This window comes from Ambystoma mexicanum, chromosome 1p, assembly GCF_040938575.1.
Source record: "Ambystoma mexicanum isolate Mex_15411 chromosome 1p, UKY_AmexF1_1, whole genome shotgun sequence".
In the NCBI taxonomy this organism is placed as follows: domain Eukaryota; kingdom Metazoa; phylum Chordata; class Amphibia; order Caudata; family Ambystomatidae; genus Ambystoma; species Ambystoma mexicanum.
Window position 1 is genome coordinate 994,217,202 of NC_090921.1, and position 13,361 is coordinate 994,230,562.

At 47.5% G+C, this 13,361-nt stretch overlaps 1 protein-coding gene across 1 annotated transcript in view; it reads right to left on the reverse strand.

The window, feature by feature from the left end:
- SLC38A7 (solute carrier family 38 member 7) overlaps positions 1 to 13,361 on the reverse strand; it is a 220,110-nt gene that overhangs the window by 57,269 nt on the left and 149,480 nt on the right. The window contains exon 8 of the mRNA XM_069654672.1: positions 7,013 to 7,160. Coding sequence (XP_069510773.1) covers positions 7,013 to 7,160 — 148 coding nt within the window. The remainder of the gene's footprint in view (positions 1 to 7,012; positions 7,161 to 13,361) is intronic.

Below are 13,361 nucleotides of genomic sequence, written 5' to 3' on the forward strand. Positions count from 1 at the left end.
ATCCATGTGACACTTCAGGCCATTACATCATGAGTCATTGAAGCCCTGATCCGCCTTACATTCCAACCAAGAAGGATGACTAGGGCCGGACAATAACCACCATCAAACTGCAAGTAACAAGGACTGACACACATCTGCATTACACGTCACAACCGACCCTTGCCCGCACTCCGGTACCCCATGCACAGATACCGCAGCAAGCATGGTACCAAATATGTAGCGCATGTCAGGCAATGAATATCACTGGACGTGCGTCTCAAATCAACAACCACTGCAACTGACCAGTAGCTACAAGGCCCCCATGGAGACAATGTCCAAACGTATGTTGTTATGACTCCACCACAACTAGCAGGGCAACCCTCAGCTGACAGTACTACAGGATATGCAAGCAACAACTGTCCTGCCCTACATGTGCACACGTGACCCTGTATGTCAATGATGCAAATGATTGCACGGTCCAAACAAGGCACAACCCCAACACTGACCATAAGCTATACTGTCAGCCACATGAAGTATGCCCCTATGGAGGCCTAGCACCCTGTGACTTCATAGTACATATGACACTACATGACAACACGCCTACCACATTTCCATGAAGGTATTGATGCACAATTTCCTGTCTCCCAACAGGCACATAGGTTTTTGTCTATGCGCTGACATCACCCATGCAGTTGACGCTATGGAGATGGCGGTTGGCCATGTACAGTCCCATGACCATGCATTGGCAGGGAATAACCGGGAATAACCTTGCTCGGTGTCACCGATTGTGTTCTGCTACCTTGAATGCCAGGATGTCCTGTGGAGTCATCGGCGATCAGTATGTGTACTGGTGTAAGTCACCCATAGCTCATCGCCTGCTTTCTTGATGAAGTATTATGGGACTTGTAGTTTGATCACATTACTTCTCATTCCGTTCTCTGTGTGTGTCACAGTGTGATGTCTTTGTCAGATTGACTACTTGTACTTACCCACAAGTCAGGTACACTGTCCTTGGAGTGTATCCATGTACGCTGATAGGGTGCTGTTCCTCAGTATCATGGCATCAAGTGTGGCACTAGGGTATCGGGCACATCAATGGCTGCTTGTGAGGTAGGGATCACATGTCACTTGGGCATTCATGGAATTGAACTGTTGCCTGTTCCGGTATGCCCGCTCCATTGCCTGGGGATCGGGGGGAGGCACTAATGCGCAATCCACTGCCGCTATGATGTTGGGGAACTGGGTGTTCTGACTTGATGGGTCCGACTTGATGGTCGTGCAGTTATAAAATGCCTCCGTCCCCAAGTACCGCTCGAGCAGAATATAAACACTGCCCGAGCAATCTTTGAGGCCACAGGAAGGAGTGTTGTCGTCGGCCTGGTATTGAGAACGCCGGAAGGACCCCTGATCGCTATAAGGCAAAAGGTTATAATCAGGAAAATACTCTATAATGGCAATGGGCAATTGATAGGAAGAGTTAAACAAAATGCAGTGACACCAGCTTACCTAATAGAGATGGAATGTAGGTAGAGAGCCTACGCAGGGAAATCCACGGCAAGCCGGAATGGTGTAATAGGCACTCCTTCCCAGTACCTCGTGGAGTGAGGCAAGATCTGTAGCAAGGCTTGAAGCAATCCGAAGGTTGCAAAACAGAAGGGCAATCCAAGAGCAAGTCCAGAGTATAACAGGGGTCGGATGTCCAGAAAATCAGAGAGCACGCCAAAATCCAAGGGTAATCCAATAGCAAATCCGAAAAGAGTTCCAAGGTCGAAGCAAACAAGAGCAAGGGTAATGCGTGACAGTCCTCCGTAGACGTTGAAGTAGCTGTGAAGCAAAGAGTCTTGTTTGCCGGCCTCTTTTGAAGGGGCGAGCGGTATCACGTGACGTATCACGTGGCTGCTCGCGTACGTTGCATGGAGCGCAACGTGGCCAGTGATTGGAGCTGCCGGCACTTCCTGGTATTCTGACGTTGCCGGCTGTGCAAGAGGTGCCATGGCAGACGCCAACGCGGAAAAGGGCGAAACGAGGCAGATCCGCCCAACATGGTATTCCGCCTGCCGTGTTTTCCCTGCTGGTGGTGTGAACGGGAAATACTACGGCGAGAGGCGCCTGAGGAGGAGAGATGTGAAGAGGGAAAAGCCGTGTGAGAGGGCGTGACAGAGGGCAATGGCGTAAAACGTGCCTTTACCAGGGGGGATGGCAGTTCTGATTGAGATCAGCCTCGATCAGAGTGAGCAGGTCTGTGATGGTGGGATGGTCCAAGCAATAGAGTGTCACTAATTGGTTGTCCGAGGGGATGGGCGGTCATGTGGTGTGAGTGCCCTGCGCAGCACACGTCTCCTGCACCTTTGTGGTGCCCATCTCCTTTCCTGCTGGGGTCTTGCATGCTGCTGTAGCTGGATGAATAGTAGCAGGTTGTGGATCCCATAATCGATATCTGCTTGTGGCTGCATGTTGCTTGGATGTTCGTTTGGGGATGGTGTGGGCCTTATATACTCGAGTGGATTGGTTACACCTTTGACTTCATTTCCATCACCTGTGTGCAATTACCTCCACCTTTTTGCTGGAGGTAATTGCACTGTGTTTTTAGCTGAATTACTGCGGATTTGCAGTGGTAATTCAAAAGTGTTTCAACTTGTACAACAGTGGAAATACCATTTGCGGTTCTGGCGGTAATTCCACTGGCAGAATTAGCCCTAGCACTAAATCCGCCCGGTCTCGGCAGTAAGTCTACCGGTGGCGATTCCGCCAGAGTGATTCTGCTTGTGGAATTAGTCACAAATCCTTAATTCAGCGCTGTGGTAAAAGCAGGGGTAATTCCGTTACTGAATCTTTTATCACTTACCACCAAATGTGTACTGAGCCCTAAAGTCCTTACACTACCTTTCTCCCTTGCCTAAATGGCTAAGGTGGTTGGATTAGGAGAGGGACTGACTAAGAACTTTTCTTCCATTGGTTTACTACTTTGAAACTCTTTCTAACTGCATGTTGGTTTTCCCAACTCTAGTTCAGAGCCCTAGCCTCTAGAGGCCCCCTCTTTTCTCGCTAGAGAAGGACCTTTCTAACTCCTTTTGTTTTCTACATATTTCTACATACTAGTTTTCCAACTTGGTTTTTACATACCTGTTTCTTTGTTCACTGTCTTTATGTAACACTTACCTCTGGTGCCCTGCAGGAGTGCCTGGTCCCGATTGTCAGAAGTGGGTTCCCAGGTGCTGGATGCGTAATCTCGGAGGTGGGATGCTGGACCCAAAACACACTCTCCCCTCTGTGTCGCTGAATGGCAGTTGCCCAGCGTGCAGTATGGTTGGGAGTGATTTGGTGGGACCCTCAACATGGTGGTGGTCTGCTGGTTGACTGTCAAGGAGTGGGTCTCTAAGTAACAACAGGAGGACGGAAGTATGAACTGCGTAAACTATCCCCCCACCCACCTCGCCGCGATTCCCAGGGTGCACTAGTTGGCTGGATGGGGTCTGGCTCACCTTATTGAGTTAGGCACGAGGCCTGGAAATCGGCATCCGGTTCCAGTTGCGGCACTGATGGTGGCCCAGGCCTGCTGCGGCACACAGGATGCGGTATTGAGGTGCGGTGTTGAAGGTAAGTGTCCTTATTGTCTTTGTTGAGCAGCAAGTCCAGCTGTAAGTATGTCCTTTTGCATAATCTTTCAGTGGTTGTCTTTCGGTAGTGGCAATGTCTTTCTGTAAGGTCTACTGCAAACCATGTCAGGTTACTAACTGTTGCCTTTGTTCCTTTGCAGGTGCGGCAGAATGTAATGCAGATGTGGCAGAATGGAACACACGTGATGGTACTGTGTTCCGGTGTACCAAGAACTGGGGCGAGCCTTGCAGGTGAGCGGGTCATGGTAGCAGAAATATGTGGGCTTTGTCAGGATTGCAGAGTTAAATGCTCACTGTGTTCTTTGTTGCAGGTTCCGGTATGCCGTGCGATTGAGGCCTTACCTTGGCAAGGATGGAGGAGCCCGCGGGAGCTCCGGATGACTTCAGATGCAGGTCAGGTAAGTCCAACGGCGGGATGCAGCTGAAGCTGCTAAAGCTGGTAATTGGGTCCAGACGGCGTGCTGATAAAGCTGGTAAGCGGGTCCTGACCGCATGCTGATGAGGCACGCAGAGATGCTGGAACTGCAGGGATAAGCGCTACGTTGCCTGGTTAGCAGCGAGGGAGAACGCAAAGCGCTGGGTGTGGCCAAGGGCGGGGTTTAAAAAGCACCACTAGACCACCATGGAGTCTTGGAGCATGGATATTTGGGGGCCATCTTTTGTCCTATATGGCATCCTGATCTGGGGGACCCCTTGGTGGGGGCTGCAGGGTGCATAAACTGCAATCTTTTCCAGCCAGCCACTTGTTGGGTCCAAACCCTGCCTACTGTGTGTGCCTGAGCTGAGAGCATGGTGTCAGCATGTGCTTGTGTTGGGATCATGACACTTTGCTACATTACAGTAGCTCCAATTGTTCTAACTGTTGTAACGAGTTAGTGCCAATATCCAGAGTACACCATAAGTGAATGTGTTTATATTGGCAGTGAATGTTTTTGTATAACATTTACCCGTGGTTTTTAATTGCTAAGAGCTTATCTAAGGCCTAAATAAGTAATTCTATTTTATACACTCTGCCTAACTTGTATTATTAAGTGTGCTCTCTGGGTGCTTAACTGAACACTTCACCACTCTCACACTCTCCAACGCCTAACCCTTGCTGCTCAGTCACACTACACAGATAGAGTTTGGCTGGACTTTAGTGTCTTTCCGTTCACCAGAATAGAGTGGCCTTTCAGAATCTGTACACAAGGCCGATCCTGAAAATCCATCTTAACAATGATGAATTGATAGAGTGCGCTGGAGGAAAAAGATAACTGATACAAAGTAAAAACATTTATTTTATTGTAATTTGGAATGCACTCTTCAATTACGTACACGATTCAGGATAATCTTGAATTTGTAAACTTGAACGTTGTTTGCACCCACTCGTCGTCGTCATCATAATAAAATAGCATAATCCCCCCGCCCCGTTCCAAGGGCTGGAAAGGGGGGGGTAATGGCCCAGCACCCCCCGTTCCAAGGGCTGGAAAGGGGGGGGGGGGTTAATGGCCCAGCACCCCAAGTTATCGGCCCAAGTGAATCGAGGGCCTATAATGGGGGCACTGGGCCATTGACCCCGTTCCAGCCCTTGGAGGAGGAGGAGGGGGGTTTAATGCTATTAGAAACCCAGACTACCAAAACAATAACCCAGGGACCTAAAACTAAAAAAGAAAAAGTATTTTCATTAATTCAACGGAGCACGCGCGCCCCTTTGAATGAAAATACTTAACCAAAATGCGCGCCATGGTTATAGAAGGTCTTCTATGATCATGGCGCCCAGAAAAGGGAAGCTACTGCGGCGGCAGTGCCGCAACAGGTAAGTGGGGTTGGGTAAGGAAGATGGTAGCCCACAGCAGGTGAGGCAGTCCTCAGGTTCTGTGGAATTCTGGCTGAGATTGCAGGTTTCAGCTGTGATACGCGGAACCCGATTAGCTGCGCCCCCAAACTCAGGTGCTAATAACATAAAAAAGCTCAGCACAAACATGTCCCCTCACAAAGCTGAAGAAAAAACAAATATCCTTTTGAACTAGCATTCCATCAACCACCAATATGTACATATTTGCAACAGCTCACATCACTTTTCTATTGTGTGTTGAATTAAAATTCCAGTAATCAACTTTTAATTAAGCAATAGGCCCAGAGTCGCAGGGGCACTACCGAGTCAGCTAATGCCCCAAGGCCCATAGTTATAGGCCTGAGCGAAGGCAGACTCGTTCTCATACAGGAAAGGGGGGATGCCATGTCGCACCCAAAGACATCCTTTTCCCGCTCCCCGTGGTCCCTCCACCCAGGTGATCCTCCCACTTCCACCCTAAGGGTCAGGATCCACACGCGATGGCCTTTCCCTGGCCACATGGGAGGAAGATCCAAGGGGAGTAGATGGGATGATTCCCCTTAGGTTCCTCACACCTGGCTGAAATCCAAAACCTCCAAGCATGCATATGGAGTCATTACGAGCTGGCCAGTAATAGTAAAAACGGCAATACTTAACATTGATGCTTTAACCACCTTTGCCAAATGCTAAGATTTTGACTACCTACCTAATTCCAAGTTCTTGCATGAAATACCTCAGGCAATATTCCAATGGTTTACCGCCAAATGTAGGAAGAGTTAGATTTCTCAAATGGAAATCTGCCAATTTTCACCTCCACCACAGAAGGTGTTTTCCTTCAGAACAGTGAAAACGGATTTTACATTGGGCCATTTTAAGGGGTAAAACAGATGGCCCTCTCCGAAGCCCGGTCTCACCAGCTTACCCATGCAATGCATAGATAGGTACCAAACTGACCCTTCTGTCTATTTCAAACAATTTTACCAAAGTGGCATTAACTACTAATGTACATTACCTATTTCCACAATCAATATTATGGTGAAAATGGAGTTAAAATATAGCAAGTGTTATTGCGGGCATACTGCAGTGGTATTCCAGCAATAGCACTGGTGCTACCGCTGTGACAGGTCAAAACTATGAATTGGATGACTTTCCAGGAATATCACTGGCAGAGATGGTAATTAGTAATTACCTCGGGCAGTATGTATTCCCCAAAATCCTTCCAACTCGTACTTAGGCCCATAACTTAGTGGACAGCTATAATGACATCCTATGCTTGCCCGTCTCTAAAGGCAGGAAACAGGACGGCAGAATGCAGATTTATGAATGAAGGTCTATATTTCTTCTCTCCCGTTTAAGCAAGACAGAGAGATCATTAAAGGAGTAACAGAGGGTTAAATCTAGAGAGAGCGAGAAAACAGGAGATGCAAGAACGGAAAGAAAGTGAAGCATTGTAGATTCAGATTAAATGGTAATACACATTTTTTGGTTGGATTCTGAACATACCAGTGTTTATTGCTGCCAAACACCTTATTTCAAAGTAAGCGCTTGCTGTCTTCTACCACAAAATGGCAAAGCAGACTATAAGGTCAATAGAATGACTTACCTGCCACAGAAATGCAGAATGGGGTACGAGGTCAGCACGCTGACTATGATGAAGGCTCGAGCAATGGCCACTGCCACGTCATTGGACGGATAAGATAACAGTACATCTTGGTTCACGATGGACCCAAAAGTCAGAAAACCGCATACACCTACAGAAGAAGAGACAAGATGACAGCCATGTAATACCATTCAAACTTTTAATGCACTATGCAAATCCTTTGTTGGGGAACATCGAAGGAATTTTGTGGCACTGAAGACAACGCTAGAGCTGTAACATCAGTTATAGACAGACTTGGACAAGTGGTCGGAACTCGACTCAGATAAAGCAAACTGTTCATATGGATTTTCAGAATCAGACTTGTGGAGAGATTCTGAGAGGTCACTGTATTCTGGTGAACAGGGAAAGACACTAATATCTAGCCAAACTCTCTCAAGGTAGTGTGACTGAGCATACACCATTAATATGTACACATTCACTTTTATGGTGCTCTGGCTACAGGGCACCAAGACTTTACTTTTGAACACCCAGTGTGCCCAAGAAATTAGTCTGTTTGAGGAACAGGGAGCAAAACTGACAAATGCAAGAGCAGGAAAAGAAGGATATTTGGGCAGGGGCACAAAACGCCACCGATAAAGATTAGGCACTCTGAAACTACTACGTGCTGATTTGGCCCCGTAAAAAAGCAGAGCAACATAACAGAACTGTAGGATCAACAATGGAACACTGTAGTTAGCAAAGTAAATGAAGAAAAAAAACAAGGAAAGTATTAAACCAAGTTGCAAACTTCTACATAAAATAAAAAAGGTACTAAAACACAATACACAGCCTTATATAGTTTTAAGCCTCTGGACTTTAACTGTGCTTTGATTGCTAGAAGAGACGGGACACAGTGCTCTTAATGTCACAAGTCCTACTGAAAGCCTTTGCAGGGGGGCTAGGAGTCTTTAAAGTAAGCCGAACAAGTGTTGTCAAAGCCAACAGTCAGTTTTGTAAGTGTTTAGAAGTAAAGTTTGTAGGAGGTCCTCTCCCAATCCCACTAGATTAGGGGGACCTTAGGGGAGGATCCTTGACCAGAACTTCACCGATCACGGTCAGGCAAGGGAGTGGCACAGCAAGGACCTTATGCCTGTTAAACACTAGGGAGGTAGGTGGGTTTGAAAAAAGGTACGTTAGCTCACTCCCTGTACTCCGATTTACTCAAGGTCCACTTCTGAGGCTCCTGAATTCGCTGTACTTATGTTTTGGTTCCCAAGGTTGAGGCCCGGGGCCTGCTGGTGCAGAGGCCACTCTCAGTGTCAGGATTTAGGTCTGCGGTTCTGAGCTCTGGCGAAACAATTCCTGGACTGGTCAGCTGGACAAACCTTGGCACGATGAAGAAAGGACCGCCATGTTGTCGACAACCTCAAAGGACCCCAAGAACTCGATGCAGGTAGAGAACAGCGATGGCCACCATGATCAAACAGCGCAAGTCGACCCGTGTGGCAGAAATAAAGAAGCTAGTCCCGCAATACCCCTCCTGATGTTAGAGAGCTCCAACTGCAGGAGAGGTCTCTTGTTTCGCAAGTGGAAGGTGTGCAGAGTCCCAAGTCCAAGCTCGGGACAGCAACCAATTCACATAGGTAGTTCAGGAAGAAGATGGTCAGCCCACAGGATGATGCTGGGATGCTTCAGAAGGCTTCCAAGGGCAGGAATCTTAAGCAGGGGTCGAGACTGGTTGTTTCCAGTGGACCAGGGAGTCAAAGTACCAATTAAGTCCTTCTGGAGATCAGCAAAGGAGCAAGGATTCGCTGGTACTTTTGAAGAAGACATTGCTGGTTAGCTGCCATGACTAGTTCCGGGTCATTAGCAGGAAGCTACTTTTTGAAGTGGACTTGGCTCCAAGGCTGAACTAAAGAATGGCATTAGGAGTTCTCCTTTTATTCTGTATGTGTGCTCGAGTTGTGGCTGGGAAAGAAAGAGGAACTCGCGCAGGGGAAAGAGTTTGACACATGGAGGAACACATGTATAGAAGATCGCACAGCCAAAGGCAAGAATTGCAACAGAGGTAAGGGTAGAGAGGGAGCTGCAGCCAAGGGCACCAAGAGAGGCAGGAAGGAGCAAGCATTAGTGAGTATCACGTTCACACATTGCCTTCAACAATATCAGTAATTTGAACGGGATGGGCTTCCTATGCTGAATGTTTGTTAAACTACAAGGATATTTATATAGTGCTTCGATCCAAAGAGCTTTACATAGCACATATTTACATACATTATTACCCAACCGAAATATAAGAGACTATGAATCAGTAAGTCAGGGATATGTACATCAATTACCATAAAAGGTATCCCAAAGAAGTAATGGTGAGCAGACCCTACAGTTAATTATACCTTCACTAGCTGCCCGAGGCAGAAGCCTAGCAACATTAGAATTCTTTGCGTAATAGAGTCCTTAGCTTGTCCCTTGGCCCAACATGATTAGAAATCTCTCTCTAAAGCAATATGAAACAAAGATTTCTGAAGAGGGATGCAGATGCTACTTGAAAGAGGAGAGTTTGTGACAAAGGAACAACATCAGCATTCGATGCTGAGCACAAAGCTTCTAGCACATATAAGGCATACTGAGGAGGGGAGCAAGTGTTGTCCGATAGCTTCTGGCAGTCACAAACGTAGTCACAGACAACATCAAGTTGATCACAGAAACTATTATTATGCCAACCGTCATTCTAGACTTGTTCTAGTACTGGGTTATATGACAATGCATTACTTACCGTAAAAGCATTTCTGATGGTTGTATCTGCTTAGATTCACATGCTGTGCATAGTCCAACATCCAGTGGTGACTGCGGAGTATTGCATTTTGTTTTTCGTAGTCGAAAAGGGGACGTCGACAAGGCGTGTCTGTAACACTATCCATATAGTGACGTGCGTTGTACCTACAATCCCTCACGCGTCGAGGTCCCTCTGTTTGTATTTTTTCTGCCCTGAGGGAGCACAGAAAAGAGAGAGAGAGAGATGTGGAAAGGTATCTATGTTCCTTACATCCGAGCGGGGAGGAAGGGTGGGCGCATGTGAATTCTAAGCAGATACAACCATCGGAAATGCTTTTACGGTAAGTAATGCATTGTCTTCTGATGTTTGTTAATCTGCTTAGAATCACATGCTGTGCATAGACTAGCGAGCAGTACCCGGAGTTGGCGGTGGGTTATGAGAAGGAACAGTAGAGAAAAGATGTCTTAATACTGCCTGTCCCACCTGGGAGTCAGATCTAGAGTGTGCATCTAGACAGTAGTGTTTTGTAAAGGTGTGCACAGAACTCCAGGTTGCCGCTTTGCAGATGGACTCAAGGGGAACATTTGCAATGAATGCTATGGATGCCCCAGTGCCTCGAGTAGAATGTGCTCTTGGCTTGAAGGGTAGTTCTTTCTTAGCAAGAGTGTAACAGAGAGTGATGCATTGAACAATCCATCTAGATATAGTGGACTTTGATACTGCATCTCCTTCTCTTCCTGCTGCCACCGAGACAAAGAACTGATTAGTCTTTCTCAGTGGTCTGGTTCTTTCCATGTAGAACATGACAGCTCTGCGCACATCAAGTGTATGCAGACTTTTTTCTCCCGAATTGGAAGGGTTTTGAAAGAACGTTGGTAGTTCTATTGACTGGTTTACATGGAATTTTGAGATGAATTTCGGTGCAAACCTTGGGTGCGTGCGTAGAACCACTTTATCTTTGTGAACTGCTACAAAGGGGTCTAAAACAGAAAGAGCCTGTATTTCACTTACTCTCCTAATGGAGGTGATAGCTGTTAGGAAAGCGGTTTTAAGAGTGAGGTCTTTAAGAGTTGCTTTGTGCATGGGTTCAAAGGGTGAGCCCATGAGTCTGGTAAGTACCACATTCAGGTCCCAGCCGGCAGCTGGGTTTGCTTTCGGAGGGTGTATTCTCTTTACTCCCTCCATGAAGGCTTTGATAACTGGGACTTTCCACCACGACACTTTAAGCTGGGAAGTAGTGTATGCAGAAAGTGCCGCTAGGTGGACTTTAACGGAATTGAACACTAGACCTGAGTCCAGTAAATGGGTCAGGTACAGGACAATGTGCGTGGGGGAGCAGTCAACTGGGTCGATGCTTCTTCCTCTACATCAGATGACAAATCTCTTCCATTTGCTAGAATAACAGTGACGAGTGTTAGGCTTTCTAGCCTCCCTAAGGATGTCCATGCATCTCTGCGGGAGTTGTAAGTGTCCAAATTCTATGATCTCAGGAGCCAGGCTGCTAAGTTCATGGTCTGAGGGCATGGATGCAGTGTCCTGCCCCTGTCCTGTGACAGCATGTTGTGTGGGCAGGGAAGTTTCACTGGGGGAGATAGGGACATCTCCATCAGGTGGGCGAACCATGGCTGCTGGGCCCACATAGGGGCCACTAGTATCATGGTAACTTGTTCCTGGTGCATCTTGTGCACAATCTTGTTGAGAAGGGGAGTCGGGGGATTACCTCCTGTAAGGTCACCCTCCTCTAAGGTCACCATACGAAACTTTTGGGGTTTGACAAACTTGTTCGCTGGGCGCAGATCTAATACAGGGCGCATGGTTAGATCCTTTTTGGGTACAAGGAAGTACACTGAATAAATACCTTCCGTTACCTGAGATAGAGGCACAACCTCTATAGCTCCTTTTTCCAGTAGCTGGTCCACTTCTTGGAGAAGGATGGCGAGGTGTTCTGGTGTCATGCGTCGTCCCCTCGGGGGTCTGTATGCTGGGGATCTGTTGAACTCTATACAGTAGCCGTGGGCTATGGTGGATAGTTCCCAGCGGTCTGATGTTATTCCCTCCCATGCTGGAAGAAAGGATGTTAACCGGCCCCCGACCGGCGATGCATGGGAGGGGACCCGAATCTTCGCGTCACTTAGTGTTGTTGGTGGCTTGGGAGCCTCTAGGGGTGGAACCCCGGCCTCTCCCCTTGCCATGGCGTTGACCTCTCTGATTGTACTGGCCACTATTGCTTTGGTAGTTGTTGGCAGTATATTGAAGTTGTTGATTCTGTTGCTGGCGTTGGCCACGAAAAGAACGCTTGTTGCCAAATACCCGCCTGTTAGGGGGTTTTGAGATTTGGTCCAAAGTCTTTATTGTATCAAATTCTTTTTTCGCATTCTCCAGTGCGTCGTCCACTGCCTTTCCAAAGAGGTTAGACTCTTCAATAGGCTTGTTAATGAGGGCCGCTTGCGTTTCCGCCTTAAACCTGGAATTGCGAAGCCAGACGTGGCGCTTCAGCAGAATTCCCTGTACCAAAGAGCGGCCAGCTGTTTCCGCTGCATCGAGGGTATTCTTAACGATGCATTGGTTGACCAGAGACCCTTCATTAACTGTAGCCAGCAATCTAGTTTTTAGGGGTTCAGGAACTTCCTCAATGTCTTGCTTAAGCTTTCCCCATTGCGCATCAGCATAGCTTGCCAGCAATGTGTTATTATTGGCAATTCTAGTTGAGAACGCTGCGGAGGTGGTAATTCTTTTGGCTAGGGCATAAAGCTTTTTCCCCTCTTTATCCGGGGGTGCCTCGCTGGTAGACAGTGGAACCCCAGCCCTTTTCCTAGTGTTAGTCACCACTAAGGAGTCCAGGATTGAGTGACCCTTAATATACAGTGGGTCTGATTGAGAGGGTGAGAACAATTTTTCGATTCTTGGATTAACCCCTCTTACTAGTGCAGGGGTGGCCAGTGAAGGGTTGATTCGTCTCTTAACAGAGGCGAGTATTGGAATTGTTTGGCTGGTGGGGGCGTTTTCTTTGATAATCCTCTCCACGAAGTCAGTGTCTGGGGTGACCTCCCCAGTTTCAACCGCAAAATTTGCTGCTGCTTTCCTCAGCAGCGCATTAAAGGTGGGCTGGTCGTCAACAGGCGAAGGGTTCCTGACTGGTGTGGTTTGAGGAGACCTGATGTCTATAATGTCTGGCTCTGTAGACCCTGATGGTGACTGCCAGGGATTTGGGTCACCTTCACCTGGGTCTTCTTCATACCCTTCCTCACTTATGTTAAAGTCCTCATGGAAGCCTTCTCCCACTTGTTGGTCCTCCTCATTAATGAACTCCTCTTGGAAGTGAGTGTCATCTTCGGTGAGGTAGTAAGAGTTCATATCCTCCTGAAGGGGGTTATAGAACAACTTCGGGTATTTAGCCCTTGGACTTTCTAGGAGTACCTCCCTAGGTCTTTTAGGTGTCCTATTTTCTGGAATGGCCATGAATCTGTCTAACTTGTCCATACAGGACTGGAACTTCTCTAAGGTCCACTGAGGTAGGCAAGAGCGGTCTAGGAGTGAAAAAGGAGTCTCTTCTCCTTGTATTCGTCTAGATCTGTTCCATAGCGTCGAAGATAAGGTGCC